General features: G+C 33.9%; 1 protein-coding gene across 4 annotated transcripts in view; it reads left to right on the top strand.

The window, feature by feature from the left end:
- LOC142333915 (uncharacterized) overlaps window positions 1-22,868 on the top strand; it is a 104,871-nt gene that overhangs the window by 73,782 nt on the left and 8,221 nt on the right. For 2 of the 4 annotated variants that reach the window (XM_075381529.1, XM_075381530.1), the window contains exons 4-5: window positions 15,076-15,229; window positions 21,014-21,193. The exons of the other annotated variants lie outside the window; for them this stretch is intronic. In XM_075381529.1, the coding sequence (XP_075237644.1) occupies window positions 15,076-15,216 (141 nt within the window). In that variant the 3' untranslated portion in view covers window positions 15,217-15,229; window positions 21,014-21,193. The remainder of the gene's footprint in view (window positions 1-15,075; window positions 15,230-21,013; window positions 21,194-22,868) is intronic. 4 annotated transcript variants of the gene reach the window in all.

The raw sequence follows: 22,868 nt of genomic DNA, 5'->3' as shown, positions 1-22,868 counted from the left end.
TATTTGAACTCGTTAAATTTAGTAATTTTTAAAACCCAAACTTTACCCCGCCGGCATTTTGGGTACAGTTATCGAACCGACTTTTTATTTTATACCGTTTTTCTTTTCTTAAAGAGACCTTTAAAATGATTATCGCACAAAGAGTTTTACCGTTTAAAATAAGTGACCCTTCGGTCAAGGGGTTGAAATTTTGTTTCGCATCAAAAAAGTATAGTTGACGCATACCTTATTCTGAAAGTTACATTATTCTATTCGGAACGGTTTTAAAATTATCGATGGGTTTCCAAAATTTTGACCGGCTCTGTATAAATACTTACGGAATAAAAACTGTTAATTTATAATTTTTTAAAACGATTGAAGATACATTTTTTTACTATATTGTAAAGAAATTTACATAACTAAATTAATGTAGATAAGAGAAGAACAGTGTTTACTACAGCTGCGACGTTTAAACGAATAAGTGCATGTTAAAATATATATAAAGATCCGTACGTTATATTATATTTTTCAACATTATATATTTAAAACTCGTGGTTAAAAGTCTAAAAACAGATTCGTTTATAAAATATTTTGTATGAAATATCAGTCGTTTCGTTTCAATACTTCAAATTAATTTTTAAAAAGGAGAAACAAAATTATAAATGCGTATATAAAAGCAGGTGCAAGAAAAAAAATATTTTTTCGGCTCGTACTTATTTATATATCTCGTATAATCCATTGTAAAATTCACGGATTCTATTAATTGTGATTATAAAAAATTAATCGTTTCTTTTATGCGGAAATGTAATACTAAAATTTCCCCTACACTCGTACGATACATGTTATTAGAGGCTAATTTAATACATCGATACTGCAAACGTAATATTTTTACCGTCGTCTATTAAATTATGAAATATTTTTGTAGGACATACGTACAAAGAAGTCAAAGAAAAGGTCGCGTAAACATCGGTTCAGAACACTTAGTTTTAATTTCGTAGCTCTGCTGTAAGGTGAAAGTTACGGGGTATAACGATAAGTGAAAAAATGTTGTGCGGGTTTTATTTTGCGTTTCTTGATGTTTCATGAACCGGAAACCCCAAAACGCAAAACAAAAAAAAGCGGAGGGTAATATTTGTGCGTATTTTATGTACCCTGCGTATTTTATTAACTTTTGAAAGGATGAACCGATTTTGATGAAATTTTGTGCGGTCGTGTATACGGGTCGATCTGTTGATAAAATGTCGGGGTCGATTTTCTCAATATTGCAAAGGTAATCCCACTTTATCGTTAAGCTCAGTACATGTGCGCGCGCTTATGTTATCATTTTTTTTCCGAAAAATAAAAAACTGCGAGTTTTTCAAAAATACCGGAACGGGTTCTTATCGTCCGGAATGTAATCCCGAATAAAACGATATGTTACTTCCTTTAAATAATGGAGCATCACAAATCCACGGATGGATGGAACAAAAGGCGTTCTAATATGGGCTCACAATTATGACGTTGACACCGGTTTCAGTGAAATTAGCGGTAAGTAAAAACCAGTGTTTATCTGCTTGTAATTTATTTATTCGATTCAAATTACCCGTACGGAATATTTGATGTATTTACTGTTTTTACCAAACGATTTAAGAAAATTTAAATTATATAATCTGCCTGTAATCGACTTTAAATTTTTTGATCGCGATCAGATATTATATTTATTTAATCGTTATGACGTTCTCAACGATAGGAAATTTTCTAATTTTTCAAGTTTTCTCTAATTAAAATCAAAATTCGATACATTTAACTGGTATTATTCGATAGAAAACTAGTCGAAACTAATCCGGTACGCTGGTCGGTTCATTTCCTGAGAATTTTACTGAAATTTTTAACCGTCGGTAAATCTTTACGTATATTATGAAATCGATTTACATCCCTTCCCTTGTATTTTCAGTGTATACTGACAGAAAACAAAGAAAAATTAACCTTCTACAAGTTTTGATGTAATATCTTCCGTAAATCGTTTTAATGTTTCCTTATTCTCTGAACTCGCTACCGGGATGTTTTACACGTATCTGCTCTTCTTCTTCGCATTTTTTGAATAGAATTTATATAAAAATCATCATTCCCTGATCTTTTCCAAATCTATCTGCTTCTTTTTTCGTAAAAAAAATTCTATAAAAATCAAGAAAAATAAAAAGTAGCTCCGGCGAAAAATAATTCTACGTGGAAACGACGACTGAAATATTCTAATATGTTATTATTTCCCGAAGAATATAGTAAAATTACGTATATTAAAGGGGGAAAGTACGATCGTGTCAAAAATTGGGTAACGGGTTGTTTACAAATATTTACGTTTTACGGTCCGACTACTTCATCTAGACCAAACAAAAATATACGAGGTGCGACAATAAAGTAATGAGACTGACTGATTTTCTTTGCAAGATGTGGCAACCCTGCAGCTTGCATAAGCACATCATCTTTGACCTCGGTCTATAAGCTACTTCTAGTCCAAGCGGCACATTGATGCGACTGCTCGGTCGTGAGTTGTGCTGTAATAAGTGAACACGTGTTTGTGTCTCTCGTTACAGAAATGAAACCGCAAAATATTGCGAAACATTTTTTTGAAATTCTGAATGTAAAGACTTAAAACGGAGTAACAGTTAAATTTACTTTTTTCTTTTTTTAATTTCTCTAGAATTTTTAGATTTTTGAAATTCGAACTTAAAAGAAGTTAAGAAAGGGAAAAAGAAGAGTTATGAGGGCAGAGAGATTTTCTGCGCGCCGATTACAGACAGAATATTAAGATGGTTATACGTTTGAAGAAAGGATGAAGTTACAACGGTTAAAAAGATGCGGTAAAAATGGCGTATCGGCGCAAGATCCCTGAGAACATTTCATATGAGCCGAAAAGGTCAGGTGAAGGACTCGAGGAAAGAGAGTGCCGAAGAACAGATGAAGATAAAGACAGCTTGTTGACGAGGCAAAAACCTACTAGGGTTTGAATGGCCGTAGAAGTAAGAAAACAATAAAGTCTATTTTTTAAACCTGGTAAATGAACTTTAAGAAAAAGTTTTCTAAAAATATTCGTATATAGGTCGAGCGTAAAATATTTAGTTTCTTAAGTAAAGCTTTTTTCGTATTTAATACCTCGAAAACGTTTATGCATTTTAAGTCTGGAGACTGTAATTTTCAAAACCTTGTAGAAATTTCTCGACTGCTCTGTTTAGAATGTATAAAAAGAAAGATTTTCCAAAAATATTTAAACCGAAAGAGGTATTTTCAATTTTACGAACGGGGGGTTGTTCGTTTTAGAAAAACGTTTTATATTATTTTTATGTGTATTGCATATAACAGATTTGCTTTAATAAAGTTTTCTCTAAAATGCCTCCGAAGAAAATCGAAATTGGATTTTTCGCGATATCACTCTACTCTCTGAACGATTCGAAAACAAAATTAATACAACATATATAGAAATATTTAAGCCAAATTTGAAAAAAATCTGTTCCGTCAATCCTGAGATATAAGGCCAAAAGCCGTGCGACACAAATACGTACGCGCTTACAAATATATTCTTGATGAACCGATCGAACGCTTAAACGTAAACATTAAAAAAGAAAAACACGATACCTGATTTTTGATACGGATGACCGTATTTTCCCCTTTAATATAATTATTCTAGATATATTCGACGGAAAAGTAAACGATAAAGTTTTATCTCAAATTTTGTTAAAATTTTCAAAAATGTATATAAAACTATCAAATTTTACCGTAACTGTCGTTTTAAAGATTTTATTTAATTCTTTGAACAGAAATTAGAGCGAAATTTTTAAATACTCGATAAGCATAGTAATTAATCGGGTCGAATTTAATACAACGGGGTTTTAACAGATCCTCACGTCTCATGATAACCGCCGCTAAAAAAAATTATACGATTTTAGCATCAAAAAATTCCACAAAGGTGTACAAAGATATGTACATGTCTCCAAATTAGAATATTCTCTGAAATTTGTTTCTTAATTTTTTTTTAAATTTGTTATATTTGTTTGCGATAGGGATAAAATAAATAACGCGTTAAAATTTCCAGTAAAGTGTAATTACATTACGATCGTATAAGAATTTATTAAACAAATTTATTTTGTTTGGTAACCGGTTTCAAGCGATTTCCAATTCAAGAATTAATTTGTTTGGAATAAATCTTTTAATTTCGTTTTTATTTGATCGACTGCATTTTCTCGATTTGTCGAATAATAACATCCGATAAATTAGTTAAATCGCTTTCAGTACACTCACCCTTTATATACGGTACAATTAAATTAAGCGCCTCTGCTACATTTACTAGATCGTGTGTTGACTTTATTTTATTTATAAAACTTTCCGATATTTTTTTATTAAAATTTACTTTTATCGCAGTTTTTATTAAATCTTCTCTAAACTCTGCCTGTGGAATCGTACCTTGAATTGAATCGACCAAAAAATTTAGCGTGTCGTTCAAATTCCACAAACAATACGGATCGCTAAACAAATCGATTAATCTTTCGTTAATAATTAATGAAAAAATTTCAAATAGCTCTTTTTTTTGTTTCATCTACGTCTGAGGTTAATCCGGTACAATAATGGTCAAAAATAATATGCGAAGTATTCTCCGGTAGTTCTCTCTAAAAAAATTAATGAATTTATTTTTTGATCGGTAGTAATAATAATATATAATATAATATAGAATCATAAAGTAATAAAATTAAAAGAAACTGCTTGAGAATTTGCCTGGGTAGTTCAATGGAAATGACATAAAACCTTGATAAGTAAAGTATAGTAATCGGTTGAAATTTTACACGTCGGGGTTTTTACATATCTTTACGTCCCATGACCTCTCCCATTAAAAACAACCAATTTACAATTTTAGCATAAACAAATTCCAGAAAGTATATATGTGTGTGTGTGTGTGTGTGTGTGTGTGTATATATATATATATATATATATATATATAGGGTGGAATATTCCTTTTTTTTGAAGGTGAGAGATCGTAAAAAAATGGGGGATGGGCTCAACGAATGCGAACGCAAATCTTCTCTAAATGTTGCTTTTGGTACTTCTATTTTACCTTGAATGTAATTAATCAAAAATAATATCGTAAGTTTCCCACAAGGAAAAACCCTCAGTAGAAAACACGAGGTACAGTAAGAGTAGGAAGTAGCGTGCGTTTATAGTCGAAGCTTACTTTTCGAAAAACCGTTCCTACGTTGCGGTGCAACGTGCTTTCTATACTCGCTTTGAAATTCAGCCCGGAGGTCCGATTCCCGATCGAATGTGCTTCAAGACATCCGGGAGGGAGGTGAAAAAATTCCCAGGATGACGATGGACCGTTACAGCCCAGAAAATGTGGAGGCGCTTTGATAGTCGATTTTGATATTTCCAAAGCGGTCCTATTATAAGCATGCGGTCTATCTAGGAATATCCAACCGTTCGATGCGTCATCTCTGAAAGATGTTTGCTGTGCAAGTACCGTCACGAAGTGATTTCCAGGAACGAATAATTGCTCGAAACTTTATCGGAAACGTTACCCCCTGAGAAAATTGTTTTCGTTAGCGATGCGCCTCGTCGCTAAAATTTGCCTAATTTTCACCTATCCGGACGTATCATCAAGCAGAATATGCGCTATCGGGTTAGTAGAAACCCTAGAGAAATCCACGAGAGGCCTCTTTACAGTGATAAAATGACAATATGGTGTCCGTTATCGAGGGTTGAAGTCGTTGTTCCTTATTTTTTTAAGAAAGGTAATCGAGCAGTTACTATCGATTCACAGCGATTTGCGGACACGATTCAAAACGTTTTCGAACCGGTGCGTGAAGAAATGCATCGAGGAAATATCTGCTTCCAACAGGATATCGCCACGGCCCGTACAACCGAAGTTTCGCTGACGGTTCGAGGGCGATGTTTCTCGGACGGATCGTGTCGATTCGAAGTAACACCCCGTGGACAGCGCAATTGCCCGATCTAACGCCCTGTGATTTTTTTTATGAGAATAAACACAAGTGATTTAAACTTGAACACAGAGATTTTCAACATCTCTTCACAAACCTGCTTCGGCTGAAGAATGTTGTTCGGCAGGCTAAATTCTGTTGGACGTGTTGGAACGTGGGAAGGTGAATTTTAGAAATCGGTTGCATCATTGCGTTAAGGAGACGGCCTGAAATTTAACAAATTTTTTTATATAAAATTATTATATAAGTTATTTTTATATAAAAATAACAAAACCGTGGAGAGGGGAAGAACGAAGGAGAAAACGCCGTTTTCTATAGGACTAAACCGTTTTAGATGTATGACCTCGCTTTAGAACCCTTATGTTACCTACTGCGATAAACGGAGGATATTTATAAAGTTTAATTTTTTTACGATTCTACCGAAACGGTTTTCTCGTAAAAAAAATATGTTTAGTAATATCATCGTAAAACTAACCGGTTTTTAACCGGTTTTTGAAGGTTATTCAATAAATAACAATCTTTAAAAAAAGGAAAAAATATTAAATATAGTAAAGTGTTTAAATATATATTATTTATTTGAACATTATATAGAAATTATTAAGTAGTAATTGCAAAGGTTTCACAATAGATTTAAAACAAATAAATAAAATAATTTTTACCTTAAAAATTTTTCACTGAAATTTATATATAAAAAAAAGTCATTCTAAAAATGATTCTTTTATTATAAATAATAGAAATTACAATATAGAAAAACATTATTTATGAAAAATTATTTTCATATTAATAGAACTAATAAACCTAACTTAATTTATACAAAAATCTACGATTGTAAATAAAAATCTTCTGCGGTGTAATTTTTTCCCTAAGTAGATTTTGAGTAACTGCAATTTCTATAGAAAAAATAATTTTATATATATATATATATATATATATATATATATATATATATATATATATATATGATATGAAAGAATTGGGAAGTGGGAATTCGGAATTTCCCTGACTGACCTACAGAATAAAACTGGAAAAATTACAAAGCTAAAAGACAAAAACATTAGATTTAAACAAAAGACAGAATACAACGAAGAGGGTGTTTACAGATGAAGAAAAGAAAGCAAGATCAGAACGGATGAAGAAATGCTGGGCAGCTCGGAAGAATAAAAAACGCTTTTCTCAGAAAAGATCCAACTAAAATTGACTTAAGTGGTCCCATGTTGGCCGTAAAAGCGTACTAATAACAATAATAAATAAATATATATATTTATACAAAGTGACATTAGAGTGTAGTAACGGCTTCATATTTTAAAATTTAGGATATTGGGTTGTTGAAACAACTGCGGATTTACAGTTACAAAATTAATATTTTTGGGTGTGAATGTTTTTTTACTTCTTGGTTTCGCGCGCCATATCGACCGAAAAGATTTATTTACATAGGAAGGTCGGCATACGGTTTTGATGTAACGTTTTGTAAGAAAATCGAAGGTAAAAACCGCGTCTCGTTAAACGCCTTGGTTTTCAAATTATAAGCGATAAATTTTGCAAAAACGGAAAAATCGCGCTAGTAATGAAATCGAGTAAAACACTCTGTAGAAATTTAGTAGCGAGTTACAAACCGATTTTACTTAAGGTGTTTAACTTAAAAAACATTTTAAACGGGAGAGGGGAAATGCGGCGAGGGCCTCACCACCGGCAAGTGTAGGTTTTACTGCAGATCTTATTCCGTGCTTTTATAAGATTGTACATTTTAGGATAAGTAAGTCGTATTTTTTGACGCTTGGGGACGGTCGAATGTGTTTACAGGTTCCCGTCGTCACGATGGAAGCTCGATGTCATTTACGTAGATTTGAACGGATGTATTTCTAGGTCAAATTGACGTTTCGTACGATTCGCTTTTTGGTCTATTAGCGGTTCATTTCTGTGATGTATGTGGCTACAATTCCTCCACACTAACGCGCTCGTCGAACTATATCCTAGAGTCGGTGGGTCGTTGAAGGACTTGCCGTAATTAGGTCTGCGATGCGACCGGTATCGCTTAGTAGTTCCTTTCTGGTTACGGGTATAGTATAAGCGATCGGTCACATATAGAAAGAGTACACATATGTACAATTTGAAATTTATCGATTAGTCGGTCTACTGCGGACGTGTTGGTGCACTATGTTTCGGTGTGGTGTGTCAACGGTCTGCGAGTGGACGGTGTGGTTTAGCTGCGGTGTAAATTTTATGATTTGCACGTTTACGTTTAAAATCTGCAATAGTTTTATAAAAGTATATCGCGAGAACTTTTCGCGTCTGTACATTTTTGCGATAGATTCTTATTCCGCTTAAGTACCTTTCGATTATTTGTTTGGAACTCAAAATTATCGGTTCGTTAAATCGCATCGCTTTACGTTCGATAGAATCGTACTCGATAAGGGGACTGGACGCGGGTTTAACTTTCACCCGGGGCCTAAAGGTGTTTTAATTTTTTTTTATCTAGACTAGCTTACACAGAAGTCAACTCTGAAAGAAGCGTATCCTCGGTTCAATTTGACCACTGCCGTAGTCTGTTAAGGAGATACATTTTGAATATTTCTTGTAGAACGGTACGATTTCAAAATTTATTGTGTGAAATAATTTAGGACCGAAAACATTTTACTATGTTTAAAATTAGATAATTTGATAATGAAAACAAATATCGGTACGCCCACCGTTCTGAAAAAGTTTGATTTAGAATGTCAGATCCAAGGCGGACAAAATTTCAGAAAAAAAACAAATAGTAGTAAATTTCACACGTAACGTAGTAATTTCGTAATTACGTAGATTCACAGTTGTTTATACCTCCTAGTATTCGTGGTAATTCACGACCGCAGCTAGTGAATAGGGGGCAGGCGGCTTTGTCAACCGCCGAGGGCTGGATGGACATGCAAAATTTAAAGATTTCTGTGCCCAAGACGAAGTTTATGCTTCTGATGCGTACGGACAAATTATCAAGCAGTCGTAACCCCCGCATTAAGTATAAAGGCTGTGTAATCAGCCGAGTAAGGGTTCATAAGTACCTAGGTGTTATGTTTGATGACAAGTTGCTTTTTAGTAACCGATTTAGAAAGTTGTGGCGGACGCCGTCTCTGTGATGCACAAACTTAGAAGGATCGCTCGGAAGGATTACGGGCTGTCGGGCCGTCAAATGTACTCGATGTACCGAAGTGTCTTTGAGAGCATGATCGCATACGCGGCGCCAATTTGGGCGTATAGGTTGGATAGAAATAGAGCACCGCTTCAAAATTTAAGGAGTGCCCGGCGCAGAGCTTTGATAGTATGCACCGGTGTTTTTAAAACAACCTCCTACAAGGCTACCACCGTATCGGGAAAAACTCTCCCGATCGATTTAGCGGTGAAAGTTCGGGCAGCAATGTGGAAGTTGCGAAGAGGTCGGGAGGCCGAGGCATTTGGGATGCGGTTTCGATCCGGGCTAGAACCGGAGCGGAACGGCGTTCATAATGCACCGGATCTAAATTTCGTTCGGTTGCTCATTTCCCGACTGCGGAAGAGGCTATGGAGCCTCGCGATGGAGGCACGGCAGCTTGAACGGCACACCACGAATAAGGGAAGATCCTTGTATAAATTTATACAGGATCTGGGGGGATGGTACGCCTCGAATTCATTTTTAAGGGCGACGGGTGCCCAAGTGCTCACCAACCGTATGGATTTGAGGCGATATCTGTTTCGGTTTCGCCTAGCGGCTGATGAGTTGTGTGTCTGCGGGGAGGTCCAGTCGAACGAGCATATGATGTTCGACTGCCCTGTTCTTGCGGGGGTCAGAGACCGGGCCACTCTGGAACTTAGAGGTCAGGGGGAAAACTGGCCGCTCATAAACGGCGAGTCAGTGTGGCGAGTGCCGCATTGTCGGACCGTGTGGGAGTTCCTCGATGAGGTTCCGAAGTTCAACCGTCATCGCTAGAGTTTTTTAATTAATCTGGGTTATACTGATTCCTATAGCGCCGCTGTGGGAAGTTTTTCCTGAGGTAATGGCCGGCCACCAGCCAGATACAAGCTCCAAGCGCTTTAAATGGTGGACAGGTACTAGCCGGCATGGCGTGACAGCCTAAATTGCTGTCTTTTATTCTATTAACTTTAATGACTTTTAGTAATTAGTAACAAGGGGTGCGCCTCCCCGATCTAGATTTATTTTGACAAGTGAGCGGTTGGGACACATAAGCGGGTGGTGAATAGCACCCTACTTAATCCGCTCACGTTGATAGGTAGCTCACTAGGAGCTTTTAGGTAACGAGGTCGCTAAACTGTTTTAGAGGCACAGCAGCCGTATCTTGGCACTGACATTTGGTCTATGCTCTAGGGCGATGGCGGGAGAAATGCCGGTTAACCAATACCTTCTAGTATACCTAAGTTTTGAGTAACCGACACAGTATTACAGAATAAGGTAATATTTCTGTTAGAGAAAATATTATAATTTAATAATCGTAAGTATTATTATTTAATATCGTGTTACATCCGTTGAAATTAATGTTATCGGTAAGTTACCCGTTATTTTATATTTTTAATACATCGATTTCTCGCCGATTACATTTACGCTAATTTGTAATTATATTATGTTACGATAATGAGACGTGACATGTATCGGTAGCAGTATTCACAACACATCCCGGGCGATCTTTATTAAACGACTTTGCCCGGCGACAAATATACTTTTAAAGCTATAAAATGATCTTTCAATCTAACTGAACAACTGTTAGTAAGACAAAAATAAATTTCAGTTCTAATCGAAATGTGTCAGTACTTCATTTAATATTATATGCGCTGTTTAATTAGCGATTAGTATTTTAAACGAATTAAATAGCTAAATTTATTTTTAGTTTTCTATTATAATATTCACAACATATATTTTTTTATATATTTCAATACCGCAGAAAAAACTACATTTGTTTAGAAATATATTTATTTTTTTCCAGTTATACAACTAGAGAAGGAATGTGTAAACTTTATTATTTTTTTCTAGTACAGGTAGCATTTCATTTTAATAATTAAATACAAATATTTTAACACGATTTGAAATGCGCTGCTATTAAACGAGAAAATAAATGAAACTCAAAATTAAAGAGAAAAAGATGAGGGGTAATAAGAGGGTACAGATTAACAATGTCTGTAATGAAACAAACAAGAAGTGTAATGAAAGAAGGCGGGGTTGAAACGCTACACTACTTGTAGAAGAGGTGTGAATAAAGGACATGAGACGACGGTACCGACGCGGCAGCACTTTCTTAAATAATACGCCGACTGACGGTTCCAGGTTCGGTCAGGTCTATATTAACATTATTAAGGGAAGGAAGTTCTAAACTGCTGTTGCTTTTCAGACATTTCTCTACTCTTCACTTTACTTCAACGTTCTATTCGACCGTATTTCATATTTTAAGTCGGCTATACCGACCGTCTGACCGACTGATAATGTCTTTTCCTTTTGTAAGTTAAGATTTATTTCTTCTCGCTCGATCTTTACCCCGACTATCGCTTTCAAATAGTATTATTTGTTGCGTCGCTTAAATTGTAACTTCTTTTATGCGATACTGTTTGTCCGCTGATGTTATGGTGTCCGATATTAACACCGTTGATTATATTGTGTCCCCGTGTCACCTACTTTGAAAACCGGCCTGTGTTGAACGTAAACACAGAGTTATTTGTAAATGATGTTATTTGTAAACGGTGCTACCGTTTTTTTTTAATTTCCGAACTAAATTATTAAAATCTTATTTATAAGATTTAGACGACCGCTTTAAACGATTATTATTCGAATGAATATTATCGATCGAATATCTTCCGAGATTAATTTTTAAAACGATAATAATAATTACTGTTATTTTGAAAATTACGTTATGAAGATAAAAAAATTGATTATTTATTATGTTATTTTGAAAATAAAATTTTTGGATTTTCTTTGGTTATTATTTTTTTATCGCTTTCTTTTTGAAAAAAAAGTTAATTCTTTTATAGTATTAAGGTACATAAATTAAAATCTAATAATGTGTTAAACAAAGATGGTACACAAATATATAATATACGAAAGGTAAAGTCGATAGATGGGTGGAATATATTGAAGAGTTATACGGAGGAAATGAATTAGAAAACTGTGTTATAGACGAAGAAGAGGAAGTTGAGGAGGATGAAATGGGAGAAACAATACTGAGATCTAAATTTAAGAGAGCATTAAAAGATTTAAATGGCAGAAAGGCTCCTGGAATAGACGGAATACCTGTAGAATTACTGCGCAGTGCAGGTGAGGAAGCGATTGATAGATTATACAAACTGGTGTGTAATATTTATGAAAAAGGGGAATTTCCGTCAGACTTCAAAAAAAGTGTTATAGCCATGATACCAAAGAAAGCAGGGGCAGATAAATGTGAAGAATACAGAACAATTAGTTTAACTAGTCACGCATCAAAAATCTTAACTAGAATTCTATACAGAAGAATTGAGAGGAGAGTGGAAGAAGTGTTAGGAGAAGACCGATTTGGTTTCAGGAAAGGTATAGGGATAAGGGAAGCAATTTTAGGCCTCAGATTAATAGTAGAAGGAAGATTAAAGAAAAACAAACCGACATACTTGGCGTTTATAGACCTAGAAAAGGCATTCGATAACGTAGACTGGAATAAAATGTTCAGCATTTAAAAAAAATTAGGGTTCAAATACAGAGATAGAAGAACAATTGCTAACATGTACAGGAACCAAACAGCAACAGTAACAATTGAAGAACATAAGAAAGAAGCCGTAATAAGAAAGGGAGTCCGACAAGGATGTTCCCTATCTCCGTTACTTTTTAATCTTTACATGGAACTAGCAGTTAATGATGTTAAAGAACAATTTAGATTCGGAGTAACAGTACAAGGTGAAAAGATAAAGATGCTACGATTTGCTGATGATATAGTAATTCTAGCCGAGAGTAAAAAGGATTTAGAAGAAACAATGAACGGCATGGATGAAGTTCTACGCAAGAACTATCGCATGAAAATAAACAAGAACAAATCAAAAGTAATGAAATGTAGTAGAAATAACAAAGATGGACCACTGAATGTGAAAATAGGAGGAGAAAAGATTATGGAGGTAGAAGAATTTTGTTATTTGGGAAGTAGAATTACTAAAGATGGACAAAGCAGGAGCGATATAAAATGCCGAATAGCACAAGCGAAACGAGCCTTCAGTAAGAAATATAATTTGTTTACATCAGAAATTAATTTAAATCTCAGGAAAAAATTTTTGAAAGTAAATGTTTGGAGTGTCACTTTATATGGAAGTGAAACTTGGACGATCGGAGTATCTGAGAAGAAAAGGTTAGAAGCTTTTGAAATGTGGTGCTATAGGAGAATGTTAAAAATCGTATGCGTGGATAAAGTGACAAATGAAGAGGTATTGCGGCAAATAGATGAAAGAAGCATTTGGAAAAATATAGTTAAAAGAATTGACAGACTTATAGGCCACATACTAAGGCATCCTGGAATAGTCGCTTTAATATTGGAAGGACAGGTAGAAGGAAACAATTGTGTAGGCAGGCCACGTTTGGAATATGTAAAACAAATTGTTAGTGATGTAGGATGTAGAGGGTATACTGAAATGAAACGACTAGCACTAGATAGGGAATCTTGTTGGAGTGCTGCATCAAACCAGTCAAATGACTGACGACAAAAAAAAAAAAAATATTATACTTGTTATTTATTCAGAAAAATTGTGTAAATTTGTTTGAAACATTAAAAACATGAATGTGGATTGGAATAATTAACTCATTTATGCCAGATCTAAAACCCACATGACAGGGAGGTATCCATTTCAATTGTTTTGAATGATGACGTAGAGCAGATTCATGTTCATTGCTCTTTACTTTTGCTAAGTATATGTAGTTCATTCTACTCCATTCATTTTTAGTTTCTGTAGTTAAATTTTTTGTGAATTTTTTTATTTTTAAAGATTTTATTGCATTTTTATAAATTGTAAATAATTTTTTTCACATAATTTTAACATTGCATTAAAAAAGTATGTTTACTTTTCAATTTTCTGCACTAATTTCTTTTGAAGTGCATTACAATTATTTTAAGATACATAATAGATTTGTGTTATTCTTTTCTCAGTCTTCAAATTGTACCATTTCTATTTTTGTAATTATTTTTTGATTGATTTATTTGAAATGTGCATTTACAATCATCACTCTTTTTACTAAACTTCTGTCAATATTTTTTCCACAAATTAGTAATTATTCCATATTTCCATTTTTAATTTTTCTGTATTATTTCATCTTTGGTTATATTTGTATTACTCATATCCAGGATTTCCATCTTATACAAATTAAAATCGTAGTTTTATTAAACAATTTTCTAATAGTACATTCTGTTAAGAAATCATTACATTTCTAATGCTATTTTAATTTTATTATTTGTTTAAGAATAAAAATATTTTCTGACTAGATTACTTCAGAAATTTGTTATTATTGCCTGAAGTATCAGTAAAATAAAATACCATAGTTTTGCAACTGAAAATATACTAAGTTCTCAATGGCCACATGTAGAATGTGTTGGTTGTACAAACCTACTGGGATTCTGCAAGGAAAGATTATACAAATTTGTATGATCTCTCTTTTTTGTTTACATTTGTGAATAAGGTTATTTAGTTTAATGGATTAGATTCATATCATGAATGTGTGAAATAATACAGAAAGAGTCATTGCAAAATTGGGTTATATTTAGTGAACTTGTTGTTTGCCTGCCAATAGGAAACAGTATATTTTTAACATCAGTTCCAAACATGAGTAATGATCTTGATTTTTCAGATTTCATTCTTGGTGTAAAACCTTCCCAGTATTTTTTAGACATGATCATGAGAAGTACTTTGTAATCTTGAGATCACAAAAAATTAGAATTATCTTGAAAATGGTTGATTAATTTATAAAATCTATGATTTTGGATGATTCAGAACATTTTTTTTTTTGGGGGGGGTACTCTATGGAAAACCTTTTTCTCCATAACACAAATATTCTAAAACAACATACGCACGCATGTGTTTTGTCAAGATTATGATATAGTATATTGCTTCTTAAAATAAATTGCAGTAACAAAATATTTAAGCAAATTCTTAATTATTTATTCTCCTGTATTTTTTTCAGAGTTTTTATCCAATTAATTTTTTTAAGAAATGGGAGCAACAGGTAAATACACCATACATGTTCTTAACTGATATTGACTTTTTGCCTATGTTTGATCTTTATTCATATCTGAAAAAAATCAATCCAGTTACTGGATCTTGAAACTACAAAGAAGGTAAGTTTTCATTTATAAAATTTATTTATTTTTTTAAAAATTATTATTTAATAATTGACCATTCAATTAGTATATAAAATTGTTTGAAATGCTGATGGAGAGATGGATTCTGGTAGGAGTGGAAGGAAGACTCAGAAGAAACAATATTGGTTTCTGATAGAGTGACTGGGTGACCTTATATTAATAATGATAGAATTAGAAAGGGGCTATGAATACGGGAAGGATTTGCTGATGGCTTTCTGGATACTGAAAAGGCATATGACATGATAGCTTGGACAAAAGAAAAGCATGGAAGGCATTAAAAAGAAAGGGATTAGAGAGTGAGATTTTAGAAAAGGTAAAAGAGAATTAAGAGAATTGTTGGTTTTGTAAAGATAGAAAAAAGGTAGCTTGGCTAGAACCCTCACCTATGCTATTTATTGTTATGATGGACAATTTACGAGGTCTGTTCGGAAAATAACTGAACATTTTTAATTTGGTGCTGACAGAGAAATTTAGTGACGTACAGTTGGCAGCATTGTGTTCCGCCTAACTTCCTCTGTAACCATTTGTTCTTGGATTGTTATCTCATGTAGTTTTTATGTTATTGTTATTTAGTTTCCAAGTGTTTGTAGCGATTTTGTGTAATTTTCAGAAGTGACAGTACAACATAAAGTTTTGCATGAAACTGGGGAAAACTTTCACAGAAACATTTCAACTTTTGAAACAGGTTTATGGAGGTAATGCTCTGCGTCGTACGCAATGTTAGGTATGGTTTTCACAATTTAAAGTGGTCATCAGTCAATTGAAGATGACTCTTGACCAGGAAGGCCTTTGACTTCAACTGATGACACCTACGTTCAGAAAATGAATGATCTGGTGTGTGCAAATCTCCGATTGACTGTCAGAAAACTTGCACAAGAGATTAGCATCTTAACTGGATCTTGCCATGACATTCCGACTGAAAAATTTAACATGCATAGAGTTGCAGCAAAGTTTGTTCCTTGTTTGAAGACCACACAACAGAAAGAACATCGAGTGGACATTTGTCGGCAACTTCTTGAACAAGCCAATGACGATGAAACATTCATGCAAAGGATCATAACGGGAGACGAAAGTTGGGTTTATGGCCACGACATAGAGACGAAAGTTCAATCATCACAATGGATTGGCAAAGGATCTTTACCCCCAAGAAAGCACGTCAAAGGACCTTAAAGGCTGTTTCAAATGAAGCTATTTAGGACTGCTTCGTGAACTGGAAACACTGCTGGGTAAAGTGTGTGAGTAGGGGAGGAGTACTTTGAAGGAAATTGACATGACATGCACTGAAGAAGTTGATAGAAAAGATTGGAGTGAGAATAATGAGAGCATTTTTTTTTTTTGAAGATTAACTGCTGATATGGATAATATAGAACAAAAAGTTCTGAATATATGGACAGAAATTGGAATATGTTATGAGAATTATGTAGATGGTATGAGATGGTAATCAAAACCAGAAAATATAGACCTATTTCTGTTATAGTGATTGAAGTTTCAGGAAGAAAACTGGTTGAAGGAAATGGAAGCGTTTATACAAAAGAAGGAAAAAGACTGAAGAAGAGAGATTGTGGAACAGTGATGTTAGCTGTACAGGAAAAGATAGAAGCTTTTTTATAAGTAAACCTGACTAGTGGCTGGAAACTGTACTTATGATTTTTAGAGTGAATTTTCTCACATTAATCATTAACTTCATAGGAGTTACCTTTTATCTCTAGATTGTGTAATATTGCAATAATTTTTTATGGTAAAATTTTTCCTCAGTTATATTATTATTTTGATTTTTCTGATTATTCTTTTGTTTTAGAATATTTAAAATTTTCATTTCACTTTTATTAAATGTTTTAATCATTCTTTTAGTATAGTATCTAATGAGTTATTTCTTTGTTCATTGAATGATTTATCCTCATCTGCAATAAGAAACCTCCAAAATTAAATTTTTATTATTTTTATATAATATTATTTTAGTAATTTCATCTATAATGAATTTCATCTACCTTTTTACATATTTTTAGCGGTAAATCTCTCTTTTGACAAGTTTCACCTTCATATATTTCATTGTTTGCAATCTTGAGTCTCTTTTCTTCTTACTATTTGTAAGCATCCAAAATCCTTCTTCTTCCTCTCCTTCCTTCCAATTTTTCTTCTACGAGTTTTCACAGGCGCCTTCTTTGGTAAAATATTCCGGAGGTAAAATAGTCCCCCGTTCGGATCTCCGGGTGGGGACTACTAAGGAAGGGGTCACCAGAAAATTAAAAAATAACATTCTACGAGTCGGAGCGTGGAATGTTAGAAGCTTAAAAAAGGTTGGTAGGCTAGAAAATTTAAAAAGGGAAATGGATAGGGTGAATGTGGATATAGTAGGAATTAGTGAGGTTCGGTGGGAAGAGGAAGGCGACTTTTGGTCAGGTGATTTTAGAGTAATTAACTCAGCGTCAAATAATGGGCAGGCAGGAGTAGGTTTCGTGATGAACAAGAAGATAGGGAGGAGAGTGGAGTATTTCAAAACGCATAGCGATAGAATCATTGTAATAAGGATAAAATCAAAACCTTAACCGACAACGATTGTTAACGTTTATATGCCTACAAGCGCCCATGATGATGATGAGGTAGAGTGTGTATACGAAGAGATTGATGAAGCAATTAAACACGTAAAAGGAGATGAAAATTTAATAATAGTTGGAGATTGGAATGCAAGCATTGGAAAAGGCAAGGAAGGAAATATAGTGGGTGAATACGGGCTGGGCAAAAGGAATGAAAGAGGGGACCGACTTATAGAGTTTTGCACGAAGTATAATTTAGTAATTGCCAACACCCAATTTAAAAATCATAATAGAAGAATATACACTTGGAAAAAGCCAGGCGATACTGCAAGGTATCAGATAGATTATATCATGGTTAAGCAAAGATTTAAAAATCAACTCGTTGACTGCAAAACTTACCCTGGAGCAGACATTGATAGCGACCATAATTTGGTGATAATGAAATGTAGATTGGGGTTTAAAAACCTGAAGAAAAGTTGTCAGATGAATCGGTGGAATTTAGAGAAGCTTGAGGAAGAGGAGGTAAAGAAGATTTTCGAGGAGGACATCGCAAGAGGTCTGAGTAAAAAAGATAAGGTAGAAAATGTAGAAGAAGAATGGGAGAATGTTAAAAACGAAATTCTTAAATCAGCAGAAGCAAACTTAAGCGGAATAAAGAGAACTGGTAGAAAACCTTGGGTTTCAGACGATATATTGCAGCTGATGGATGAACGTAGAAAATATAAGAATGCTAATGATGAAGAAAGTAAAAGGAACTATCGGCAATTAAGAAATGCTATAAATAGGAAGTGCAAACTGGCGAAAGAAGAGTGGATTAAAGAAAAGTGTTCAGAAGTGGAAAGAGAAATGAACATTGGTAAAATAGACGGAGCATACAGGAAAGTTAAGGAAAATTTTGGGGTACATAAATTAAAATCTAATAATGTGTTAAACAAAGATGGTACACCAATATATAATACGAAAGGTAAAGTCGATAGATGGGTGGAATATATTGAAGAGTTATACGGTGGAAATGAATTAGAAAATGGTGTTATAGAGGAAGAAGAGGAAGTTGAGGAGGATGAAATGGGAGAAACAATACTGAGATCTGAATTTAAGAGAGCATTAAAAGATTTAAATGGCAGAAAGGCTCCTGGAATAGACGGAATACCTGTAGAATTACTGCGCAGTGCAGGTGAGGAAGCGATTGATAGATTATACAAACTGGTGTGTAATATTTATGAAAAAGGGGAATTTCCGTCAGACTTCAAAAAAAGTGTTATAGTTATGATACCAAAGAAAGCAGGGGCAGAAAAATGTGAAGAATATAGAACAACTAGTTTAACTAGTCATGCATCAAAAATCTTAACTAGAATTTTATACAGAAGAATTGAGAGGAGAGTGGAAGAAGTGTTAGGAGAAGACCAATTTGGTTTCAGGAAAAGTATAGGGACAAGGGAAGCAATTTTAGGCCTCAGATTAATAGTAGAAGAAAGATTAAAGAAAAACAAACCAACATACTTGGCGTTTATAGATCTAGAAAAGGCTTTCGATAACATAGATTGGAATAAAATGTTCAGCATTTTAAAAAAATTAGGGTTCAAATACAGAGATAGAAGAACAATTGCTAACATGTACAGGAACCAAACAGCAACAATAACAATTGAAGAACATAAGAAAGAAGCCCTAATAAGAAAGGGAGTCCGACAAGGATGTTCCCTATCTCCGTTACTTTTTAATCTTTACATGGAACTAGCAGTTAATGATGTTAAAGAACAATTTAGATTCGGAGTAACAGTACAAGGTGAAAAGATAAAGATGCTACGATTTGCTGATGATATAGTAATTCTAGCCGAGAGTAAAAAGGATTTAGAAGAAACAATGAACGGCATAGATGAAGTCCTACGCAAGAACTATTGCATGAAAATAAACAAGAACAAAACAAAAGTAATGAAATGTAGTAGAAATAACAAAGATGGACCACTGAATGTGAAAATAGGAGGAGAAAAGATTATGGAGTAGAAGAATTTTGTTATTTGGGAAGTAAAATTACTAAAGATGGACGAAGCAGGAGCGATATAAAATGCCGAATAGCACAAGCTAAACGAGCCTTCAGTAAGAAATATAATTTGTTTACATCAAAAATGAATTTAAATGTCAGGAAAAGATTTTTGAAAGTGTATGTTTGGAGTGTCGCTTTATATGGAAGTGAAACTTGGACAATCGGAGTATCTGAGAAGAAAAGATTAGAAGCTTTTGAAATGTGGTGCTATAGGAGAATGTTAAAAATCAGATGGGTGGATAAAGTGACAAATGAAGAGGTATTGCGGCAAATAGATGAAGAAAGAAGCATTTGGAAAAATATAGTTAAAAGAAGAGACAGACTTATAGGCCACATACTAAGGCATCCTGGAATAGTCGCTTTAATATTGGAAGGACAGGTAGAAGGGAAAAATTGTGTAGGCAGGCCACGCTTGGAGTATGTAAAACAAATTGTTAGGGATGTAGGATGTAGAGGGTATACTGAAATGAAACGACTAGCACTAGATAGGGAATCTTGGAGAGCTGCATCAAACCAGTCAAATGACTGAAGACAAAAAAAAAAGAAGAGTTTTCACAGAACATTTTTTGTAGAATGTGAAGCACCATGTTTTCCCCTTATTACCTTAACCGCTTCACCTTAACCTAATTCTGATCTTCCCCTATTCCTCTCATTAATCTTTCATTACTTTGTTGATTTGTCCATTATTTTTCACATAAAATTTCATAAGTATCATTCTACTTCTCTTCGGCTTTCTGATTGCTTATGATTCAAAATCATTATATTGCACACAGTGTTTGATAACCTTTTTGTCAGTTATTGGGCTGTTATCATTTTTACTTTCTAAACCTCATTTTCTTATAAATATACTATTTGTTACTCTTTTCCATGCATCTTGCAAAGTCATCTTCAACTAGTAGCTTTTATAGTGGAATTCTATGATTTCAAATCTTGATTTTTTTCTTTTCTATAATAATTGCAACATTTTTAATGTTTATTATTATATAAATTTTGCTTGCTATCATAATTTATGATCTAAATTAAACCTTAGAATCTTAGTTGTATCTATGTTTTTAATTAAATATACATGTATGATGTGTGTGTGTGTGTGTGTGTGTGTGTGTGTGTGTGTGTGTGTACATGTGTGTGCGTGATATTCATTTATTTAAAACTTAATATTTTACCTGATTAGTGTTAATGTTACAGGTTCTAGTTGTACCAGCATTTGAAACTCAGAGATACAGGACTTCATTTCCTCATAGTAAAGCAGAACTTTTACGTATGCTTGATATGGGTACATTGTTTACATTTCGTTATCATGTATGGACTAAAGGTCATGCTCCAACTAATTATGCTAAATGGCGATCTGCCACTACACCATACAGGGTAAGTTTTTGATTTTTAACATTTTGAACTTAGATACAAATGTGATACATACAAGGCATACACATACATACACTCTCTCTCTCTCTCTCTCTCTCTCTCTCTCTCTCCCTCTCTCTCTCTCTCTCTCTCTCTCTCTCTCTCTCTCTCTCTCTCTCTCTCTCTCTCTCTCTCTCTCTCTCTCTCTCTCTCTCTCATTCTCTCTCTCTCTCCACGTGTGTGTGTGTGTGTGTGTGTGTGTGTGTGTGTGTGTATGAGAGAGAGAGGGGTGGATGAAAGTCATTAAATACTTTTTTGCCAACTGTTGATAAATTAGTTTCCTAAGAACATCAAGCAAAACTATTTTCCCTTAATTAAGTGTTGATTTAAAAAAGTCAAAATTTACAGAACTGAAAACATCACTTTTTACTTTTTAGGGTAGTTAATTTGAACCTTACTCTATAAAAGTAACTCTACAGTTACTTTTATACAGATTTGAATACTAGACTCTGGATATGAGACTCTAGACTCTAGATAGTGTTCTTTGGTGGTTGGGTTTCAATTAACCACACACATCACACAAAAAGGACAAAACTTGCCCCTTTTTGGGTTTTTATTTATTTTTAAAGTTTCTTGATAAAAATTGATAAAAGTTTCTTGAAATATTTCATGGAAGATTTTGGGTTTAAATTTTGGTCAGGTTTTGAATTTTTTTACACGTTACAATACAATTTTAGTACAATATTTTAGATACAATTTTAGTATCTTCATCATTGATAACTTTAAATGGGTTTCACACCTACAGCTACTTAAAATAATAAGTACATACATTTTATTTAAAATTATTTAGTTACGTCTGATATCTGGAAAGTAAGTACAGTTTTGTTATTAAAAAATACTAAAAACTTCAAAGAGGATAGTTTTATTATTACATGGAAAACATACCTTTTCCAGTTTTCTGCATAATCTTCACCATTATTAAGGCACATTTCATATCTTGTAATCAGTTTTTTCATTGCGTTTTCAAAGAATGGTGCTGCCAGTGAAAATAACCTCTATTGTAGAGCATTTTTCTTATCAGCATTGTCGTCATAACACTGACCAGCAAGGGATCACTTGAGATAGAGAAACAAGTGACAATCACTCAGCGTCGAGTCAGGATAAGCTGGGTGGTTCCAATTGATTCCAACCAGACTTGAGTTCATTCAGACTTGAGTTTCCTTGGCAACATGTGGATGAGCATTGTCATGAAGCAATATTGAGCATGTCTCTCCTTCTGTTTTGCATTCAAGATGCAGTATTTTTAGTATCAATACAAAATGAAGTATTTATAGTTTCTTCTCTTGGCAAAAAAACCAACCAACAAAACCCCTATCTTATCCCAGAAGTTGATTCCTACATGATTTTTTGTCTTGAAGTGGTTGTTTTGAATTTCTGTTTTTATGGAGATTTTTGTCATCATTTCATAAAACGCTGTTTGAATTTTGCAGTTGTGTGAGAGACCCAAATCTTGTTACTTGTCACCATTTGGCTCAAAAAAATAATCTCCATTATTTTCATATCAAGTAAAAAAGACTGATATGCCATCCATTATCCTTATATGCCATAAATTTGCCTGTGAATTTCTGCTGCAGAATTGTTTTTTGCCGTCAAAAATCATATTATACCTCATACTTAATACTTGGCAGGATCTGAATTG

The sequence above is a fragment of the Lycorma delicatula genome, chromosome 13 (assembly GCF_047948215.1).
Source record: "Lycorma delicatula isolate Av1 chromosome 13, ASM4794821v1, whole genome shotgun sequence".
Taxonomy (NCBI): domain Eukaryota; kingdom Metazoa; phylum Arthropoda; class Insecta; order Hemiptera; family Fulgoridae; genus Lycorma; species Lycorma delicatula.
This window is presented reverse-complemented; position numbering and strand designations above follow the sequence as displayed.